We start from the raw sequence: 22,083 nt of genomic DNA on the forward strand, positions 1-22,083 counted from the left end.
TAATAAAATTCCAAATGTTTGCAGTGTCCGTAAATTTTTTGCCAAAGTTTCCTATATAAATGGCAAGTATCAAATTAGGCCGGTCTATTACAGATCTCACAATACGGGATCTCTTTGTGTATGCCAATCTGACTTGATAAAGGATATAACAAATCAAAGGCAAAGATATATGCCTAAGACCTGTTTGTGCTATAAGTCTCAATTTTTTGATTTGGGGCTGAAAATGTTTAATTTATGAAACAGTAAGTATTAAGGTACAGCTTAATAATTAACAGTTGAGTTGTTGTATTATCGAGATGAGCTGGGTGGCTTCTTGCACGTCGGAGAGTTGTTTAATTTAATCGAAAAAAAACTTAAAAAACTTACTGATGAAATTGTTGCTTACCATCAAAGTTGTTACTGTTTAAACAGTATAGTTTTGAAGATATTTTACTTGAATTTTACTAGCAAGAAAAAGGACCGTTGTATGCGGTCTAGCTCTTAACATTAATAATCTCCTCCTGCATCATTCTCTCAATAATATCAGCGAAGCATCGGGACCATGGGGGACAGAAAATCACGTTCACGTTCATAGAGAAACTGTTTCCTAATTTTCCTATTGGCCAAGAAATCGAGATAATTAACTCTGCTCATCTCATGAAAATATTATTGTTTTTTCCTTTTAAAAAAATTTAAAAAAGCGGGAGCCTTTGAACCTAATTCATCCTTGCGTAGGCGCCTTAATTCTTCCCCTTCTGCTCTTGTATTTTTGAAATTTGTGGGGGAATTTATTGCTTTTCATCAAATACACCTGCATCGCTTTCAGTAGTTCCCTTGAGTTGCAAACGTCAGTCAAAGAGCAGGGAAACTAAGCAGAATTAGCGGCGCCTACTCATAATTAGATCTAGTTCAAGTTTTGATTTGGTCCTGGATAATTTAGGCCTAAACTGAGGTTCGTTTAATAATTTGAAAAGTAAAGGCTCAAATGCCAATTTTGTTAGCCTAAGTTTGCATTAATTTGTTTGACGGGTGCTAAAAAAGGTGGTAATTAACGCATAAATGTATGCGGTTGATCTGCGGGATTAATTAATCGTTCGTTCGTTAAGAGCAGCTCTGTAGTACTACAGAAGAAGATGACTTCAACAAAATTTACTTTTAAAAAAGCCATGCAGGTTGCGTGTTGTAAATACAGTTACTTGACTCCGCAGAAGTCACTTCTAAAATCCGGCTCATATCCCGAATCGCTACGCGGTTCTCGCTAAACGGCAGATGCTCTCAAAGATTTCAAGCACTCACGTAACCTATAATTCTATACGTTGTTTCATATTTATTGAGACTCGGGCTTTTGTGTGATGAAAAAAATATACTACGGAACCAAAGGCTACGTTCATTTGAAGTATTACAAACATTTAACAACACCAAATTTTGAGTTCAAATTTGTTCTCTAATAACGCGTCATTGCATCTTTATTTTTTTGAACATCTAGCAAACGGTTTGCATAGAGTTTATACAGGTTTCTAACGATATATGTGAAAATTCCATTCCGAACTTCAGACACTTTTTCTTCTAAAAATTCCAAAAAAACTATCTGTTATCGTAATCAAAGCTTCAAAATTGCCCATGAATTGTCAATTGGATTTGGATCCGGACTATAGGCTGGTGATTCTATTACCTTTCTCTCTTTCTCTTGGAAAAAAACTGCCAGTAACAGTCCATTTATGCACAGGATCATAATCTTGTTGAAAAATAATGTCCTGAAACTGCTTTTTTTCAAAATTTTCTAAAGTTTTTAAATAACCGGCAGCCTTTAACTTGTTTTGGCACTTACTAAGCATTTTCAGTATTGCACGCAAAAAGAGAGGTGATTGTTTGTCCGAGCTCAAAATTATCGTTTTTTTTTCAAGTTGTGTCGTTCCATTTCTTCAAGAATCTAGAACAATTCCGTCGCTGGAGATGCGCACCTTCATTTCATCAGTTAAAAAATTATTTTGCTAAAAAGAGAAAAACTGCTACTGACACGCCATTTTAAATGAAAACACATTGCTTTTTTCTTCAAAATGACTTCTTTGAAGCATTTCTTGAAAAGACTCAATAGTTTCTAACAATTCGTCTAAGTGTGCCCCTGGAAATTGCATCATAGCATGAGAAAGTTTTATTACTAATTCTGATACGCTCTAGAAGGGTTTTGAGACCTTTTAAACTATCATTAAATTTTTAAAAGTCTTGGGGGGTCTTCAGCTTGATTTGTCGGCCTTAAAGCAGTTTTTTTCAGTTAAGGTTTGCATGCACGCTTTGCACTAAATCTTTAATTCAAATTGAGAAGATTTTGTATTTGATCCATGAAAATTCGACACCTCGGCATAACAACTTGGATAACAGTGCAGGAGCAAAATAGTTTAATAATTATCTCTGTTTAACCGGAGAAAATGAGAATTAAATTTCTCTTAAAACTTCTAAACTTTACACTTTTTTTGATACCATAGTGTATAAGTGAAATTCTAATTTGATAGCTTATGAGTTAAACTGATGAAACTTTCAATACAATATCAATGGACACAAAATTGCCAAATTGCCCAATTGTCCCAAACAAACCAACACAGCGCGTAATTATATCTGAATAAATTAAAACTATATTGAAATCATGATCCTATCCGGTTGCCCAAAAAACCCATGTTTACAAAACATTATATTTCATGTAACGCATCGATCTCATAAAAGGCAATTTTAAATTTCTAAACGTGTTATTCAATATATTTAAAGTCATTAACCGCAGTACAGATATCCAAATTTTTTATGCTTGCCAAGTTTGAAACATCATTATAGGGCAATTAAAAAATGTGATCTAAGCATCAAAATTGGACTGTCAATTTGACAGAGACGAAATTGTATTCCGTGTTTCCGCTGAGATTCTGTATTAATTCATTGTGGAACCGTTCGAAAAAGAGGATGACTGGATTGAAATTTAAATTTAACTTTGTTAGAGTCATAAAAGCTGCAATTTGAAGAACAAGATTAGGAAAAACAAAATTTCGTCCGCACCAAATTAAGGGCACTGGTTATACGAACAACTATAAAAACCGATTAACCATCATCGGTCTTAAATCTAAGCTGTTTTGGAAATGAACCTTTTCTAGTGCTTTTCATGAAAGTAAGTTTCCACTACACTCATGCTCTTGAAAAATCTCGAAGGACTCCGGCGTTTGAGATGCGCACCCTTGTTCTATCAGTAAAAACTTTTTTCTACTAGAAGGAGAAAAACTGATTATATTGACACGCCATTTTGAACAAAAACAATTGATTTTGTATTCAAACTGACTTCCTTAAAAATGAACATCATATTTTTAGACAATTCGTCTAACTATACCCTGGAAACTGCATAGTAGCAAGAGAAAGCGTTACGAGTAACATTGATACGATCTAAAGGGGTTTTGAGATACATTAAGATATCGTTACATTTTTTGATAGTTTTGGGTGTCTTCAGCTTGAATTTTTGGCCTCAAATCTGATATTTTTCAGTTAAGGTTTGTATGCACGCTATGCACTGGATCCTTATTTAAAGTTGAGATGTTTTGTTTGTCAAGTGTCTTGTTAATACATTTCAGTTTCTGTAAGTAGTCGATTAAAACATCATCATTTTTTTCTTGCGGCAATCGTTAACAGTTTTTACAAAACATCATAATTCATGAGACGCGTCGATCTCATAAAACGCTGTTTTAAATCTCTAAACGTGTTATTCAATATATTCAAGGTCATTTTCCACTGTACCGATATCCAATTTTTTTATGCTTACCAAGTTTGAAGAGTCATAATAGGACAATTACAAAATGTGCTCTAGGGATCAAACTTAGACTGTCATTTTGTCAAAGACGAAAATAGTAATCTTATTTCTTTTAATTTTCTGTATCAATTCCTCGTGGAACAGTGCAAAGAAAAAAATGACTCTATTGAATTTTAAGTTTAACATTGTTGGAGTCATAAAATGGGAATTTGGAGAACAAGATTAGGAATAACAAAAATTTGTGCGCACCAAACTGGGTTTACTGGTTATATGAACAACTATATTTAAATCCAAGCTGTTTTGAAAATGAAACTTTTCTAGTGCAATTCATGAATTTATGTCTCCACTACATTATGCTCTAATTTTAAAAAATCCAAAAAATGTTTGATATGAAAAACTTCAGAAGTCAAACACAATAAGAAGGGGAAATATTCATCGTTTGTCCAATCATGGGGGACATAGTTTCAGTTTCTATGAGAATTATTTGCCTTGCTCAGGGAGAGAGGAGTACAATTATGCCCAGTGACTTGCAAAAAAGCAAAAAACTAAAAGAGAAAAAAAGACAGTGAGAGAGAGAAAGACGGATAGAGATAAAAAATGAGAGAGAAAGCGAGGGAGAAAGTTCCGTGACAACGTGGAGGCCTCGAAGTTATGATTCTTGCAATCACAGTTCAATGCATTGAAAAGAACTTGCAATGCTGATGAAAGCCAAAATGACAATTACCACAAATGATTTATTTAACTAAAATTTTGAAATTAAACAAAACTATACATCTACAAAGGGAATTACAGAAAAATATTTTTACTGCAAGGAACATGATTTCAATCTGGCAAGCATTGAGTTAGGTGTCTTGAATTAGGCATGTTTTCAGATGTATTTCAGTAAGCGTTCTCTAAAATCAGTTAATGTTTTAAAACCCCAGAAAGTAAAGATGGGCAATATTTCGTCAACAAATTAACTACTCGTTAAACCACATTGAGGTTTCGCTGTATTTCAAATAGTTAGCAAAGTTATATATGTGCGTTAGATCAAAATCAGGAAAGTGATCAAATTAAGTTAATTTTAGATGTCAACAAGAGCAATCATAAATTTGAAGTGAGCTTGGTAAGTTGAAAGCACGTAGAATTTGAAGTGAAAATGAACTACACCAGGGAAAAACGAACCTAGTGGTTTAATGAAAACAGGATGAAATCGATCACTCCCCCCGCAAATGCATTTTTTTCCGATTTGTTTGATCTGTGATTGGTTCAATTCGACGTTAAAGAGTCTAGGGAATGATCGCGCTACCCAACCCCAATTGTTAGCTCGTAAAGGAATGCATATTTAAAGTGTTTGGTTTTTTATGGCAAAGCAAAGATTGATTGATTAGGAAAAAAATTGGCAAAAGTTGTCTCAAAAGCACTAAACCTGTTGTATTGGTTTACATCGTTTTACATTAATTGCAGGGACACATGGGAGAATGTCTGGCAAAAACTGTCATATATTGATATTGAAAATAATAATGTGGAGAAATTGGAAGAAATTTGTTTTTGGGGATGAAAATTGGCAGGTAGGCTCAGTGGAGCTCGAGGAATCAGATTTTGTTGTCAGATTTTATATGACTATAGCAACAGCAAAATAAAATCAATCTGGGGCTGCGGTACTTAAATTGTGAATTGCTGGTGCAGTATTGGTAGTAGTTTAAGAATTTTTAGAGGGTTACTGCAACTTTTTGAGGGCTTTCCATTGGTACTATCTTTATTTTTGGATCTGATAGAAAACTGGTTTTTAGAGACGACGCTTACGCCAAAAAGACAAAAAACACAGTTTTTTAAGCATTAAACTACTAAAAATAAATACTCAACACAGTAAGTCACAAAATGTACGCACCCTGTTCAATTTTAACGGTGTCAAAATTTTTAGCTACACGATGTCTTAAAAACTTAAAAATAACATCTTATACTGGCTTATTGCCTCGGAGGTATTTAATGGGAAAGTTACACCTTTTGATGAACTGAACTCAAGGAAAACGTTTTCTCTAAAATTTTTTGTATTTGATGAGTTCAATTAGGAACTCCTGATAACTTTTGGCTTTTGACAAGGACAGGTTACAGCTGTTACCGTGGTGTTGATTTTCATAGCAGATAAGGAGCGATAAGTACGTTTCGAAGTAACGTTGCATTGTTTATTGAGAAAAAAGGATTGAAGATGACATCAGAGCTAAATTGGAGTGAATTTGTTTACGTAGAGTACGAGATTTATTTTGTATGAAAAAGTAAAAAAAAATTGACCCATTGTTTACAGTAGCTGTTTGATGAGGCTTAAATTTTGCATAGTTTTATACAAGCAGTTAACAAAGCCATTGTACGGAATTTGAAAATGTCGAGAAGGTAATCATATTGTTTATTCAACAACAAATTAAAGTTTGTTTGATTAAGATAGCAGCGTTTTAGTTGAGCATAAAAAGCAGCGGAGAAAAAAGTAAGCAAAGAAAAACAACTTGAGAAGTTGAGACTCAGATACAATTAGGACTTAGTTATCTACAGGAACTACATATTCGAAAGGTTCCTTAAATACAAGATCATTTGGGATATTGTAAGCATTTGATTTGGGTAGCTGCAGGGAAGTGATCCACGTGCTTTTACTTAATTTTAGCAACTTCTCTTTTGAGTTGCCGTGAACTTGTTCGCGGACCGTTTCACGTGGTTATTTGCCACCGTGAAAATAGCCACCGTTTCACGAAAGTCCAGAATTCTCAGAAAAAAATTTTGCCTAGAGTTGTGCCATAAACAGATTTCTTCTTTGATAAAAGCTCGATTATCATTAGCAGTGAATGAAGTGAAAGCGGTAGCATTTTCTTAATTGACGTTGAGAATTAGGATCTATATTTGAGCAATTTGCTGGCTATGTGCCAACCTGTCCATGCGAAATTGCCTTCTTTCTTTCATTTTTAGTTAAGTTCAAATCAGTTTAACTTGAAAGATTTGAAAAAGTTTTTTTGTGTAAAAAAATAATGAAAACCGCAAATCAATATCACCTTCACCAAAATGCTTACTATCATGATTGGGGCATAAGTTTTCGGGTTGTTACTTCATGGGTGGTTTCTGTAGAAGTAAGGCTAATTTTTTCATTGGCCTTGATTCAAGTTGACAAGTACTGATTAAATATTTTTATTAAGCGCGGTTTCAATTCTATAAATCTTTTGAAAGACTTATACAACCATTTTCATTTGCTTCTTATTGATAGACAAACTTGAGTTTAGAGCTCTTGATTTGTTTAGTAGAGGGTTTTTTAAAAATATTCCCAGCCAAATTGATTTACTATTAGGGCGCTACGCAGTAAATCACTCCCCAAAAGTCTAAACGTTCGGAAAACTTTATATTAAAACTCTTTTTAAACTTTTTTCGATATTTGTCCAAATAATACGTTACGCGCCCCAGCAGACACAATAATTTCCATTTAGCAGAACGTCATGCATTAATATAGCACCAGCAACAAGCCGGAAAAGGTAAAAATAATATAAGATTGTCTTTTTTGTCCACGAATTTTGTCACTACTTTCCACTGTCTTTTTGCATTCATTTGGCTTACAGCTAGTGATCTCGATTGAAGACGATCTAACACATAGTTACACTGAATTTAAACTTTGTGAATTATCATAATATGAATACATCCAAAACATTTTTAAATCTGTAATTAGTAAAATATAGAACTTTTTTATTTTAAATCAATAAGGTTTTCTTGACGTCTGTTTAATCGGCGCTTCTTTGGCAGTATTAATCGCCGATAGCTCAAAATCGCCAATCATGGACAAATGTGTTTTTTCAAACTTTATCGAATTTGGACTAAGTTCACCTGACTGACACTGTTTTCCCCGCTTGCCTGTTACACAACTCTTGAAATGTGGGCTCTGAAAAACCCCGAGTTTTCTTGTTTTCGTGTAAGCTTTGCGGCGTAACTTGTGATTGGTGCTTGGAGATAACATGTATCCACTAAGCTGGAGAGTTAAACAATTTTGAAGCTTCTCACATAGCGTTTTAAAGTGATTTTTGTTTGTTGATGAACAGAAAGTCTCAGACAAAAATAATCACTCTTAACGTCTACAAAAAAATTACTGCTCAGGATTTTAGACAAATTCAATTTATCGAGTTTTTGTTTAACATCCTGTCTATTGCCAAAATTGCCGCAAATAAGTTTTTATGAAGATTTTCTTTATGATGCGTGGTTTTAGCGGCAACTATTTTAAGAACGATAATCTACGCATATTTAAACGGTTCTTGATTTTAGCGTTGAGATCTCGATGCGGTGAAAAGCAACTATTGCTCATTTCCAATATATCCTGGCATGCAAAATTCAATTAGTTAACTCTACCTTAAAAGTAACTTCTCAAAAGTAATAATAACTGTAATAGCTCTTTGCAAAACCAACGCAGCTAAAAGATAACTTGAAGGTGATTAATTGACGTTAGTTTTGAAAGTCTCAGCTCTTGGTTCCCGTTGCCGCTGCCAGTCAACCGTGTCTTTGACAATTTTACCTCTAAGCCCACTGGTTGAGTTTCTGTCAATGATATCACGCACCGCCGAACTTGAAAGTGTTCACCTGTGCGCAATGCTGGAGCTTCACAATGAATGACCCCAACCCCTCCCCCAACCTCACCCTCGATACCATCAGGGTCAATTTCATCGTCGTCTTCTGGATAATATTCGGCGATGTCGCATGTGATACCAGAGGGTGAACAGTTGCTGGTCGTGAGTATTGAGTTCAAAATAGGGTTCACAGCCGCATTGACATACGTGAACACTACTGATCCCTCCATCCACAGCTGGTAAAACAAAAAACTTGAGTCTATTATCGATGGCCGTTTTGCAAGATTTTGGAAATATCTTGCAAGTATATTTTGCAAGAAATATCTTGCCATTTTGCAAGAATCGAGTATTGTAAGATTACGCAATATCTTGCAAGTTAGTTCGTAGTTAGGTATGTCTGTTTTTATGTTATATGTTAGGTCTGTTCTTAGTTAGGACATAACCAACTATCGCCTTTTGAATCGGCCATAATAAAAAATGAATGTCTCAAATAACGGGTTCATTTAAATTACCTTTACATAAGATCATCCATAATTTATTCCTTTCACAAGTTTTTTCAAAATATTACAGAAAAATACTTTGAAGATCATCAGTTGGGAAACTGATTCCATTTTGGTATGTTACATCACACTACCAGTAATTCTTTGTAATCCTACCAAATTTGCAATATTTTTGCCATAGCCAAATAAACCTAGTATAGTCTAGAAGAATGGATTGTACTTGCCTTTGAGCAGACGTCAGCTCCCGATCCCCAGAATGCTCTGAACATGCAGTGCCAGAACGGGAAATGGAAAACCCAAAAAACAGTGACCAGAGCCGCTAAAATCCAGACATCTCTGCTTTGATGCTCACTGTTGCTAGACACAAGAGACAGAATTGATTTTGTTTTCCAAACAATCAAGGAATATATAACAGCTATGGGAAGTTCTGGAACGCTGTAGCTTGTCAGAAAAAGACCCAAGTTGTAAACTTTTCCATAATTTCTTGAGAAGTTGGATACACGCAATTTTTTTGCTAAGCAGGGTCACGTAATAGGCAGCTGGAATAGAAACTGGAACTCCACTGGACCAATATAGGCCGCATATGATAAGCTGGTTCTTATAATCTCGCTCTCTAGTCAAATTCAAGCGGTCTGTAACCATGCTTAGTCGCTCATAAGCCATTGTTAAAATAGTCAATGAAACTTGCAATAATATAATGTCGGCAGCATTGAACACTTTACAAATAACCGCCCGTAAACAACATCAAAAGGTCTGCAACCGACATGTTTGCTATCAAAATCACAGTTCGGGTTAGGTTTCTCCTTCTCGTTAGACATATTGTCATCAATACCCATAAATTTGACAGCTTGCCAAATAGAAATACAACTTGGTAAAAAAAATTGTTGGAATTGAAATTTCGTCACGCGGGTCAGAAGCGTTGTCAACACCAGGGCGGGTTCCACTCACAACCAGATGCTCAACTAGCCCAGATTTCTTCCGGGGTTTTGGGACGTCGTCCATGCCTATATTTGGTCTAGCAAACAAAAAATTAAGTAAAGTAATTTTCAAAGCCCGCACAGGAGAACTCACCATCCTAATCAAGCATGCTAACCAATTATATGCCCATATCTAAAACTTCGCGATGACGCTTTTTTTGAATAATAAAGAGTTATTTTCTGTGTGAAGTGGTTTTTTTTCCACTGGTATTTCGATAAAAACCAAATCACCATATACAATAATTTTCCGCCCAATGAGTGGCCGCTGTGTACATGCCCTTTAAAAAATAATTTGAGAAGCGTTTAATCTATACATTCGACATTTTGAACAATTAAAAAATTGCAATCAAGAGTACTATGTTATAAAATTACTAACAATTGTCGGGTAGATGATAGTGATCAGGTTAGCCTCGTAACTTTTGTAACTTCATTAGAAAATTCAGTGCTGAATTTATGTATAGTAGCTTCAGTTACTAACATACGTTAAATAAAATTTTTAAAATGTATTCATAAGAAACATGCAGTATTTTTTTAAAAAAATTGCGCAACTGGAAACGAATTAATTGTACCTGAATAATGTCAGCAATGATTGAGGAGCAACTACGAAAGAATCCAAAATAAACGAAGTTTTTCAAATGAGATAAAACGTCACAATTAATTGGACTTCTTATTGAATTTTTTGATATTTTGAGTCCTTTGAAAATAATTTTTTGAAATAAGATCCAATTAGTCCAATTTTTCGCATTAAATTTAGTTGAGTAGGAACTCTATCGGGTGACACTTTTACAATTGAATAAAAACACTTTCCCTGTGATATCCTTGTGGAAAGCAAATCGTTGGTACTTAAATGCTTATTGGGTTTCGACAAGCCGATTATATTCAAGAGCTAACTATTTTTCGGACTGGTTTAATATCACTATAATAGAATTCATTCTCCCTTTTCTGCTACTCTTTCTACAACTTTAGCAGCACTAATTAAGTACTCGTCGACTCTAAAATTGCAACAATGCTAGAGTTGGAACAGTTTATTCACAAACTTAACACTCTGTTTAAAAAAGCGCAGCTAATAAGTTGAAAATAGCAATGAAAATGCAGCTGAATTTGACTAAATTGAGCTTGAGAAGTTCTCAAGCTACCATATTAAAGCCTCGAGTATTAAAAAATTCGTTGTTAAACAAAATGTCACCATTTTTCATTTATTTGTAATTTTAGCATTTGGAACTTCTGAAAAAAAACTCAACCGGTACGATAGTATATTGCAAAAATTCATATCTATTGTAATAAGTTGATAAACAGTTCATAACTTTCATTCCGTTAACTGAACGCAAAATTGAACTTCAATTCTTGCCCAAGGCTCAAGTAATTCAACCTTACTTGTGATTAGGGCTCAGTGAATTTAATACTTGTTAATGTGATATTTGATAATGGAAGGCGGGTAAGAATTAGACTTGAAAATGCACTTGTTAATGCATTATGAAACGTGAAAAACCTAAAAATATCCATAAACACAGGATTTGGATGCACGTCGACCACCCCATGCTTCTTAAAACAACTGCTTAATTTTAAAAATAGCCACGACTTTGGTGAACTATTTTGCACTATTGCGACTTAACGCTAATTGAGAAAGCCTGAATTTATGAATAGAAGAAAAATACAAGAGCGGTGGAGGGGATAGAGCGTAGTAATCTACTTTCAGTTTATTTTTCTTGATCGATCTTCTGGGCGAGCAAGTCACCTCACTGTGCCACCTTGTGGAAATTCAGAAGACAAAAGTTCACGTTTCTTTTGATCCGACGCCTTCTATTGAGATTACAAGCCTATATATTAAGAATATAAAACTGTAAAACAGTACCGTACCTTATCAAATATATGGGCACTGGCATTTCTATGTTGGAAATAACGGATGATCTCTTCATATCCTTCCCACGCTGCCACGTGCAATGCTGTGTGACCTTCGACCTAAACATTCAAAGCTGCACAATCACACATTTGGAAAACATCCAGACATCTGTTGGCTTTGCTCAAAGCTCGCAACCCCCGGTAGGGGTCATAAAAAACAATGCAAATGGGGGGCACTCTTATAATGTATAAGGATTAATGTATAGTGATTAACTATGTAATGAAACATGCTCTGTAACTGCGGGGGGGGGGGGGGGGGGGGGGTTGCATAACGTTCTTGGGGGGGGGGGGGGGGCACAAACAGAAAAGATCCATGAATAATACCGTGTTTGGGTTCTTAAGCTACGTACGTTTTGGGCGTCAATTTGAGCTCCCTGTTCGCAGAAAAGACGAACCAGCTCTATCTGTCGAGTTCGGCACGCGATATGTAAAACTGTATCACCCGAATGCTGAAACAAAAAGCACATGTTTTCAACAAAAAAGCTGAAACATGATTGACGTGTCATGTTTAATCTTTCTTGGAAATCTTTCTTGAAGATCTTGTTACTTGATACCCATGCAAAGATCCTGCAAGTTCGTATATATCTTGATAGTATCTTGCCATGTAACATGGAAAGATCTTGGCAAGATTTTCCATGATTAATTATGTTTCTGATCAAGGCTAGCAAGTTTCATTTCATTGGGCTTATCATTTATCAGATTATCGTTTATCCCCCGAAAGTACAACGCGACAACCTTTATCTGAGATTTTTAAACATATTGATTATTAGTAATTGTTTTAAGTACTTTTTTCCGAGCAGACAATCGAATCTGTTATTAATCCACAAACAGGCATTATTTCTGTCCTGAAAAAAAGATTATGAAAGGCGTACAGTTCTTCTCTTTTTTCTTGACAGGCGATCTAGACGGGGGATCAGCATTAATGTTTCTCACCATAATTGCTTTTCTAAAAGCATGCTGAAATTTTTGCGACTTTGTTTTTTTTATTTTCGCCCTGCATGTCCTTAAAATTAGGCTCTGAGTCTGAGAAGGCCGCAACGATTAGGAGAAACTTTTTAAAAAAAACACGAAGTAATATCTCACATTTCTTGTTATGTAAGTTTTAATAACTAAGGTTGGCTGCAAAGTGAATCGAAATTTGATTTCTGTATCATTACAAGAACAGCCAGATCTTCACAAATAACGGAAAACTTTATCAAATTCTTGTTAAGCTAAGCATCCGAGATAAGCCTTTGACGTCTTGATAAGTTAACTTGACGTTTCCTCTTAAAGAATCTTATCAAACAACGTCTAAACGTTAGAACCGTCTACCCCAACTGATTTTTTTGAATAAATTCACTCAACTTTATAGCTGGTGTCAACTTTTGTGCCATAATACATTTGTAAAATCGAGCTATATTTTCTTATAATCAATCTCATTTAATTTATCTGTTAGTCGCAGAAAGTATTTTTTTTGTAAAAAGTTTAAATTCGGTACCAGTCGCCTCTTTTAATAATGAGAAGCTTACCTTGTTAGAAGCTGTGACCTGATCAACTGCATACACCAGAAGTAGTTCTCGGCAGAGAGGCAAATTTTCAACTTCTGCAGCCAGCATGAGAGGAATGGCGCCGTTCTAAACATGAGCAAGAAAATTGATCATAAATATGAAATTTTGATCAACTTTGTTTGAAAATTTTAAAGGCTTTCAATTGATATTTGACAAGAAATGCCTAACGAGAATTATAAAACAAAATGTGGGTCATTTGCCCTCAAACGACTGGCGAGCAGTTGGCTTCGTGAGTAGCTAGCTGCGCGGCTTGGGAAGGCTAGCTCTAGATTAATTGAGGGTCGGGTGGGAGGGGGATCGTGGGTGGGGGGGGGGGGGGGTGAGGGAGTGGTGTGAGCGCGGTGGGTCGAGTATTCGAAGTTAATGATGGAATAAGGCGAGTTCATGAGGGAGGAGGGCTGAAGCCGTTCATGGTGGGAACCACCCGGCATATCACGAATTTAGGTCTCTTAAACTGCTTCGGTGAATCGGTGAATCGCTGGCGTAGAGACAAGTGAGTCATAAGGCTGTGAGAGAACTTAATGACCTCCAGGCGTTACTTGTTTATCCCCTTTTTTGAGAACGAAAAGTTAAAGAGATAAAAAAAACATCGGTCAAGCGGAAAACGGCGTTAAAAAAGACCGCGGCACTAATGTAAGCCTACAATGTACTATAAACTTTGCTATAGAGTAAGTAAAAATAACTTTATAACTGGTAAATCTATACGAACGAGCTGCAATGAACAACAAATTGCATGACTTATGTATTTTTTATCCTATCCTTTTCATCAAAACTTAACCGTATCTTGGATTTAAGTTGGAAGAAAAATGCTTTGATTTATAAATTTTCCCCATGTAACATTAGCCACGCTTTTACTTCATTTTGAAATATTGTGATTTTTAATAAATAAACATTTTTCTACCGATTTCACGTTTTCGTAAGTAATGTTGTATAGTGTGTTCAATTTTGACTGGCGTAGAAAAAACATTCGATAGAATTAGAAATATAACCAACTTTTGTACATTGCAGTTATCAAAGCCCAAAAATATAGGCAAAATTTATCTTATTTCCAATCTTGTTATCAATTGTAATTAAGCATTGCCAATCAAAAAACTTTTGAGAAAACAAAGACACATTGATTTTTTCGATTTCTTAGAAATATCAAAACTCATAAAATTTTTGTTGAAATCGATGGATTTTCCACACTTCATGAAAAATTACCCCTATCATCTATAGGTTTTGAGTTGTTTCAATCCAACCAATAGCCCCGCAACCATCATCAAAACAAAGGGGGATTTTTAAATGAAAAGCAAGCTAAGGCTTATCAATTAAAGGGTACAACTTTATATCCTAAGTTGTGAAAATCCCATTATCTTATGGATATTTTCAACAAATCTGAAATAGCAAAGATACTTTTCTCGTGCTACTTTAGTTTGGTATGGTTTTAAATGAGTTCCAGAGTTATCAATAAGCATGCAAATTATTAAGGAAATTGGGAAACAAAAGCAAAAGATTCAATTTTGCTTTACTTACAATAAGCCTCAAAAATCAAAAACAATCTCCCAAACTGTTGAAGAATTTGAACTCAATCGAATTAGATAAAAATGCCAACGGTCTGAACCATAAGGACCAATCATCAATCCCGCGTTAGTTTATCCTGCACCTAGTACATACAAGGTTTCTCCATTTTTGATTTAAAAAAAGGTTTTTATTAAAATTTACAAAAAAAACAAAATCAAGTATTTTTTTAAGTCGACCAAATCACAGTTGCCGAAATAACAATTTTCATGCGCTTGAAATCCATTTTGTTTTAATCTCTTTCAGCAAATTTTTTTGTTTTGTGTTCAAGCTCTCGTTCAATTTCGCCAAGAAAATAATAATAAGCCCATGATTTTTTTATAGGAGAGTTCTGAAAGTTCTGAACCAAAATCATCTCAAAATTTTTGCCAGCGAAGCATAGATTTTTTTCTGCAAATAAAACTTTTTAAAATTAGAATAAAACGGGATTGTCTGAGGTTTTAATCACAGATAGCTGGCTTATGTCCATCTCTTGTTCTTAAATTCGAGGCGACTCAGATAATTTTGAAAGATTTCCCCCGTGTTGATAATGATAAAATTATTAACTTATAAATCGCAAAGTTGTGATTTGTGGAATAATTTTTATCATTGTTGTTCTTGAATCAGCAGAAAAGTCTGATTGCTTCAGTATCTGATAGAAAAGATTAAGAAATATAATTTGCAATCGATTAGCAACAAAATATTTGAACTAGGTATTTGTTGTTGTTGTCTTTATAGAAACAAAAACTAAACTATTGATTTCTCGTTTCAAATTTTGGTGGCGTTGTTTATGCTAATGTGATGTTTGAAACGCTGTTTTTCAAATTTTAACATATCGAACACATCATAAAAATGGTCATCCAAATCATCAAAATGGTCAATGCGTTTTGTGTCCGAAACTAGAATATAGTCAACGGAAATATATCGTGTAGTGCAGAGAAAAAATAGACAATTGCTGTGCTACTTTATAAAAAAATTTTACCTTTTATTCCCTTTTTCTTTGTCATTTATTTTTTAGAAAAGAATATTTGATATGAACTCTTACAAACTTTTTTTTAATGTTTTCTAAATTGTGCTTTTTGGGCTTTCAGAAAAACAGCATTGTCAAAAACTAGTAACGCTTCATTTCAATTAAACGTACATTTTTTCCATAGAGACGTTTTTGTCGTAGCTCGCGTAATGATATGTACGTTAACATAGCACAAAAATGTATTTGAAAGACAAAATTCCAGCCTTTAGCGCGCCAACTCTAATGCATTCCTGAAATATCTGCAATTTTTTTCTTATTTTTTAGCCTAATCAAATTCATATTATAAAAAATCCTCTTCAGTTCTTCTACATTCAACGAGTAGTCTTGTCACGGCTATAAAACCACTCTTGTAAGAAACGTGCCGATCTTGAGTCATAATTGAATCAGCCCATCACAAAAAGAAAAAAATATTATACGAAAATGTCTGCTGTTACACGATGACATTTGGATAAGATAATGGATGTTATACCTCAAAAATTAATGTTGGAGCACATTTCTTTGTTGAGAGTTGTCTTGCAAGAAAAATTTTCGGTTCTATTATGCTCTGTTCCCCTTTTTCCAGCTAAGTGGGCATAAAATTTTTACACCCCGGGTCAAATGCTATTTGCTACATAACGTGTTTTCTAACAACCCATAAATTGTAACTGCAGGCAGGGAAAATAAATCCAATTATAAATACATCCAGCTTTGGAGTGTGAGTGTTTGTGTGTGTATGTGTGTGTGTGTGCTTCTGTGTGTGTTTAAGCGTGTGTCTATGTGAGTTCCTGTGTACCTGTGTATATGCGTGTGTCGTTGTGTTTTAGTGTGTGTAATCGTTTGTCTGCATGAGTGCCTGTGTAAGTTTTTGTGTATTTGTGTGTGCGTGCGTGTGTGGATTTGTATCATGTTATATGAATGAATTTCTATCGTGAAAGATCTGATAAGTTTCTTACTGAGAATTTTTATTGTGTACGAATTGATAAGATGTTGACTAAGATTTTTTAATCGTGTATGATCTGATAAGACGCCTACTACAAATTTTTATCGTGTAAGGTTTTGTCAGACTTCGTAAGAAAATGCCTTTTCTGATAATATTTTATTGAGGAATGGATATTGTTACGAAATCTTATAAGATCGTACACGATAAAATTTCTTAGTAAGCATCTTATCAGATCTTGCACGATTAAATCTCCGCTGAAAAAATGGAGTTTTTATTGCGTAGGATCTTCTAAGAAGGAAGTTTTATTGTGTAAGATCTGATAAGAAGCTTATTTAGAATTTTTATCGTTTAAGATCTGACAAATTGTCTGATAAGATCTTGTCACGGGGTGCATCTTCTTGCAATTTTTTATACGACAGTTTTGCAAGAAGTTTGTCAGATCTTACACGCAAAAAATTCCAGAATCACTGGGTTATACATTATGAACACAAAGCAAAATCATTTAAAACCTAAAAAAAAAACATTGCAGAGCAAAACCATGAGCGCAAAATCATTTATATGCTCCCTTTCTGAAAAGCATTTGTATTACAAATACAAAAACAGGTTTCTTAAATTATCTCTGCAATAATAGAGGTCCTCAATTTACAAATGAGGGTACTAGATCTGAGCGAGGGGGAAGCAATAGAATTGCCAAACGTCAAATAATTTTACCCCGATTTGTTCACACCTCTATCATTTCACCTCGATTTATGTGCATTTCACATTGATAAATGTTACAATTGACATTCGATATAATGATAACGTAGAGTTTAGGGTGTTGATTAGAATACACTTTGCGGGGTTTATTTAATTGTTTATTCATTTCAAAAAATTCCCCTTGAATATAAAAGCATATAAAAACAAAAAAAAAAGAGCGAAAAACAAATAAAAATTAACCTAAAATAATGATATATGTCACCGACATGACTTTTTTTGTCGAAAACGAACGGAAGTGACTTTCGACAAGAGCCTCAGAACACAACACAATCATACAAAACACTCGCGATCAAAGGAAACTAATGTATTTAATCTAAATAAAAATAACAAACAACATGTTTTATTGGCACATTCGAACGATAACCCCCACCCAAATTAAGTTGTTTTTGATAACAATATACGTTTAATAATAATTTGACTAATTGATGCCTTTTAGGGCATGCCTTTGTGCGGATCATTAAGAACATGTTGCTCGTCTTCTCAAAGTCTTTCTTCATGTGCTGATAAAATGAACATTATTTTTAATCTGTAATTTCTCAAAAATTGAAGATTTAAAGAATTAAATACTCACATAAATCCAAATAAAAACTAAATTATTTGGAGACAGAAACACTCACAGCGTCCTCCGTGAGTCGGTGCTCTTTTCCAGCCCTCAGGTAGAGTTTAACTATGTCCAGACCCTGGTTCAATCTTACACACGCATAATGCATTGGGTTCAAATCCAAATCCTGCAAACAAACAACAACAATTATTAGATATAGTTTAGATTTGAGCTAAAAGAATCATTGAAACGAGGACAGCGGTTGGAATTATTAGACAATCATTGCTAATAAGGGAGGATTCGATTGGTTGACTAAATAAAGATTGAAATAATTTTTAAGGATCTTAGGGATGTTATTTGTGAATAGAAGAACGTCAGCCAACTTCCACTTTATTGCAAAAGGCACCTAAATGCTTTATTTTATTGAACCACTTGCGATCTGATGGTTACGATGCCCGAAAAAGACAAGCAAAACATTGTTTTTATCAGTTATCTTTAGATCGAGCATCATATTTGAGTCGAGCTGAAGTCCAGCATCAAAAATTTGAATTGAGCCAAAAGTCTAGTTCAACGATTAGGTCCAGCTAATATCATTTCATGGGCTATTTGAGTCGAGCATGGTTTTTTCATACCACTTTTCGGTCGAGCATGGTGTTTTCATAACCCGGGTCGAGGTGTCACCGCTAAAAATCGCTAAGAGATGTAAGATTTGCGGTTAATTTGACTAAAAAATATAAGATTTGCGCTCAATGCGACGAATGCGGTGAAAAAAAAATTTAAGCGGTGAAAATTTATTTTAACCGCATAAGCGGTGAAAGAAAATTTTTCACCGCTACCAGAGGAATGCGGTGAAAAAAATTATTCACCGCTGCCAGTAGAATGCGGTGAAAAAAATTATTCACCGCTACCAGTAGAATGCGGTGAAAAAAAAATTTTCACCGCTACCGGCAGAATGCGGTGAAAAAATTTTTTCACCGCTAAAATCGCGAACCTTAAATTAAGTTATCTTAAATTCACAGGAAATATTAGACAAGTAAGTGACAGATGGCGCAGTGGAGTACGAAGTTGGTGAAATGCGCGAGGTGAGTGGTTGGAACCCGTGTACGGCAGTTTCTTTTTTTGTAAGAAATCCGTTGAATGCGGTGAAAAAAAAATTTTCACCGCTAAATTCAACGCAAATCTTACAAAAATTCACCGCTTTCACCGCATTCAACGCTAAAAGATGCGAGCGCTTTGCGGTGAAAAAAGTTTTTTTTCACCGCTATTCACCGCTAATCTTACATTATTTTTTGATAAAACCTCGACCCGGGAAGTCGAGGTCTGAAGCTGGCTCATTAAAAATTTAAAATCGATTGAATTATAAGTAAGCAGATACTTACTGCAGTTGTGGTCATGACTTGATCAGCTGAGAAATGGTTGAACACAGCTGTGTTCATGTCGTAAGTTGAGAATTGAGCGGCTACGTGAGTCACCATTCGCCCGTCCTGAAACCAAAAATGTCATCAATCACCTAGTACCTAGCTAAAATTAATTGTTCCGACCACCAATTTAGTGGGGAGGGAGGAACTATATACTCAAATGGATTTTTTCGGTTCAGTGAATTTTGGCCGATCGATATATTTATCGTAGAGAGTTGTCCGTGGTATCATTAGAAAGCACGTGCATCCTAGAATATGGAATAAAAAATTTTCGAATTTCGTTTTCCACAGGGAGTTATCGAGGTTTACTTATTTGTGAATATTCGACAGTTTTTATTCACTTTTGTCGTAATTTTTGCAAAAAATTTGGCTCAGTTTTGCTATTATATTTCAAAATATGTTGAAATTTTTTGCGTTAAGGTGTTATTGTTACCGTTAGAGATAGAAAAGCATTACTAAATTTTTTTTATTGCAGTTGCTGTTTTCCAGTTTTTAGCAGTTTTTTGCCGTTTTTTGCATCCTAGAATAAGGAAATAAAAAGATTTTTTCGAATTTCGTTTTCCAGAAGGGAATTTTGCTATAATAATTCAAGCATGTTAAAATTTTTGGCGTTAGAGTGTTATTGTTACCGTTAGAGACAGAATAACCGAGTTTTTTTTATCAAAAATGGCACAAAATATGCCTTTTTCTTCCAATTTCTACAATTACCGGTGTATAAATCAGTAACACAATCATCGTAAACTCCGAAAAAGAACTAGTTGAAGTACGACGTTCTACAAAAATCTTCTTTATTTTATTTTTGCCGTTTTTTGCAAGTTTAACTCAAAAATTATACAAAAAGCATCATTATGTTTTATTTTTTCAAATATTTCACTTAGCAACCGATCTCATTCGAACTATTGGGTGACTTTACGGAAAACGACAAAATCAGGGATAGCTTTGATCTCATCACTGATTCTTATAATCAGAAACTGTTTAATCTTTATTTGGACGCTGCTTTTTTCAAAATATTTTGCTTTACCTTATTTTTAATGTTTATTGATGAGAAAACTTTCAATTCACGGCTGATTTAATGACAGCTCCCATTTAGAAAAATAAAGAAGCTGAAATTAGAAATAGTTTTTTGACAGAGAAATTCGAATGTTTTTTATGGCTTTGACGAAGAGTTTTATTACAATTCAATCAAATTTTCGTGTTTTGCTCTGTGTATTTTTATTCTTTTTGCAGCCTGATTACGAAGTCTAACTGATCAAAGATGCAAAAAACTCCTTCAAGAGGTGTTAGTGAAGCTATGCAATGCATGCTTTTGTTATCTAATGTCTCTTATGATATTGAATATACTTGTTTTAAGAAAATTTCGGTGATTTTTTGAACTTGTCAATTTGTATCTTTTTTTGTCAATTTTAGCTTAGTCTGATTAAAAACAGGTCAAATTGTTTTCATTGATGACAAAAACGATTCTTTGCGGTGTTTTTTTAAACAATGGCTTCTTGGTTCTGGTACTACAAGTATTCACACAAATTTTCTCATTTTTGAGCATTATTGCACATTTTTGCAGTCCCTTTTTTGTTTTTTTTTGGTAATCTGTCACATTTTTGAGATATCGAACCTAAAAAGACATTACACACCGCACGCAATTAAACATACTTTTTAAAAAATTATGCTTTTAAGAGCTGCGACACAGAGCTCTTGCAGAATTTGGCTCTTTTAGTCCTGTAGCTTTTGTAATTTTTTGTTCTCTCTTGCCATATATTGGGTAATTAAAGTTTTCAATGGTCAACTATAGATATATCAACAAATTTTCTAATTGATATTGATGGTGGTTCTTTCCAATTAGTTTTTTTTTCAAAAAATGTAAGAAGTGCTCTTCAACTTTTCCCTTTTTGATCTGGTTTTCATCGGATTTTTAAAATTTTGTTTTTTTTTGTAACTTGGTCCCAAAATTGAGAGATCGCGTCAGTATTTTGTTGAATCAAACATTAGTTTTTCTGCTGCCTGAACGCTTCGCTGTATATGGCGTTCAAGTGAAGATTAAAACTTGCCGCTGCTAATATATTATTAATTTAATAGCTTCATTAATGTGTTTTCGTTTTGTTTGTAAATGTTTTTCATTAGCTCTGCTCACATTTATTATTAATTTATATTCCTATGAATTAGCCTCACCAATAACAGGCAAAAATATTTTTCTAAGAAGTTACAAGATAAAGTTTATTCTTTTATGATTTTTGAAAACATTCATTTTTTAGAAAAATACTATGGATTTTTGAGCTTCGCCAATAATCTTGTTTGTCCTCATTTTTGGCTTAGTATCTGTAAAGACAAGTCACAACACTTTTCCAGTTAATTATATTTTGTACTGGTTTCATTTTCCTCAAACAGTCTTTGTTCTTGGTACTAAGAGTTTTCAAAAAATATTTGTGATTTTTGCATATTTGCCCAATTTTTATGTTGTCGTTTTATTCACAGTATTACAATAATGGGCGGCCCTATTGGCTTCTGAAAAATAATTAAAATTGTTATTAGTTAGCGGCTTAATGTTTAATTGGCTTGGATACCGTTCTTCATGTATTTGTCGTTCTTTTCGTATTCGTGGGACATATCCTGGATAACAAAAGGTCTTAATAACTTCCATAGAGGT

At 34.3% G+C, this 22,083-nt stretch overlaps 1 protein-coding gene and 1 pseudogene across 7 annotated transcripts in view; both read right to left on the reverse strand.

The window, feature by feature from the left end:
- The window catches only part of LOC142354422 (uncharacterized), a 203,213-nt gene that overhangs the window by 132,898 nt on the left and 48,232 nt on the right, over positions 1 to 22,083 (reverse strand). For 4 of the 7 annotated variants that reach the window (XM_075406708.1, XM_075406709.1, XM_075406710.1 and 1 more), the window contains exons 4-8: positions 19,407 to 19,511; positions 18,104 to 18,214; positions 13,207 to 13,311; positions 12,049 to 12,147; positions 11,657 to 11,758 (exon numbers count right to left, since the gene is read on the reverse strand). The exons of the other annotated variants lie outside the window; for them this stretch is intronic. In XM_075406708.1, the coding sequence (XP_075262823.1) occupies positions 11,657 to 11,758; positions 12,049 to 12,147; positions 13,207 to 13,311; positions 18,104 to 18,214; positions 19,407 to 19,511 (522 nt within the window). The remainder of the gene's footprint in view (positions 1 to 11,656; positions 11,759 to 12,048; positions 12,148 to 13,206; positions 13,312 to 18,103; positions 18,215 to 19,406; positions 19,512 to 22,083) is intronic. 7 annotated transcript variants of the gene reach the window in all.
- Positions 8,053 to 9,824, reverse strand: LOC142354536 (uncharacterized; annotated as a pseudogene).

The sequence above is a fragment of the Convolutriloba macropyga genome, chromosome 15 (genome assembly GCF_964194025.1).
Source record: "Convolutriloba macropyga chromosome 15, txConMacr16.3, whole genome shotgun sequence".
Classification (NCBI taxonomy): Eukaryota; Metazoa; Xenacoelomorpha; order Acoela; family Convolutidae; genus Convolutriloba; species Convolutriloba macropyga.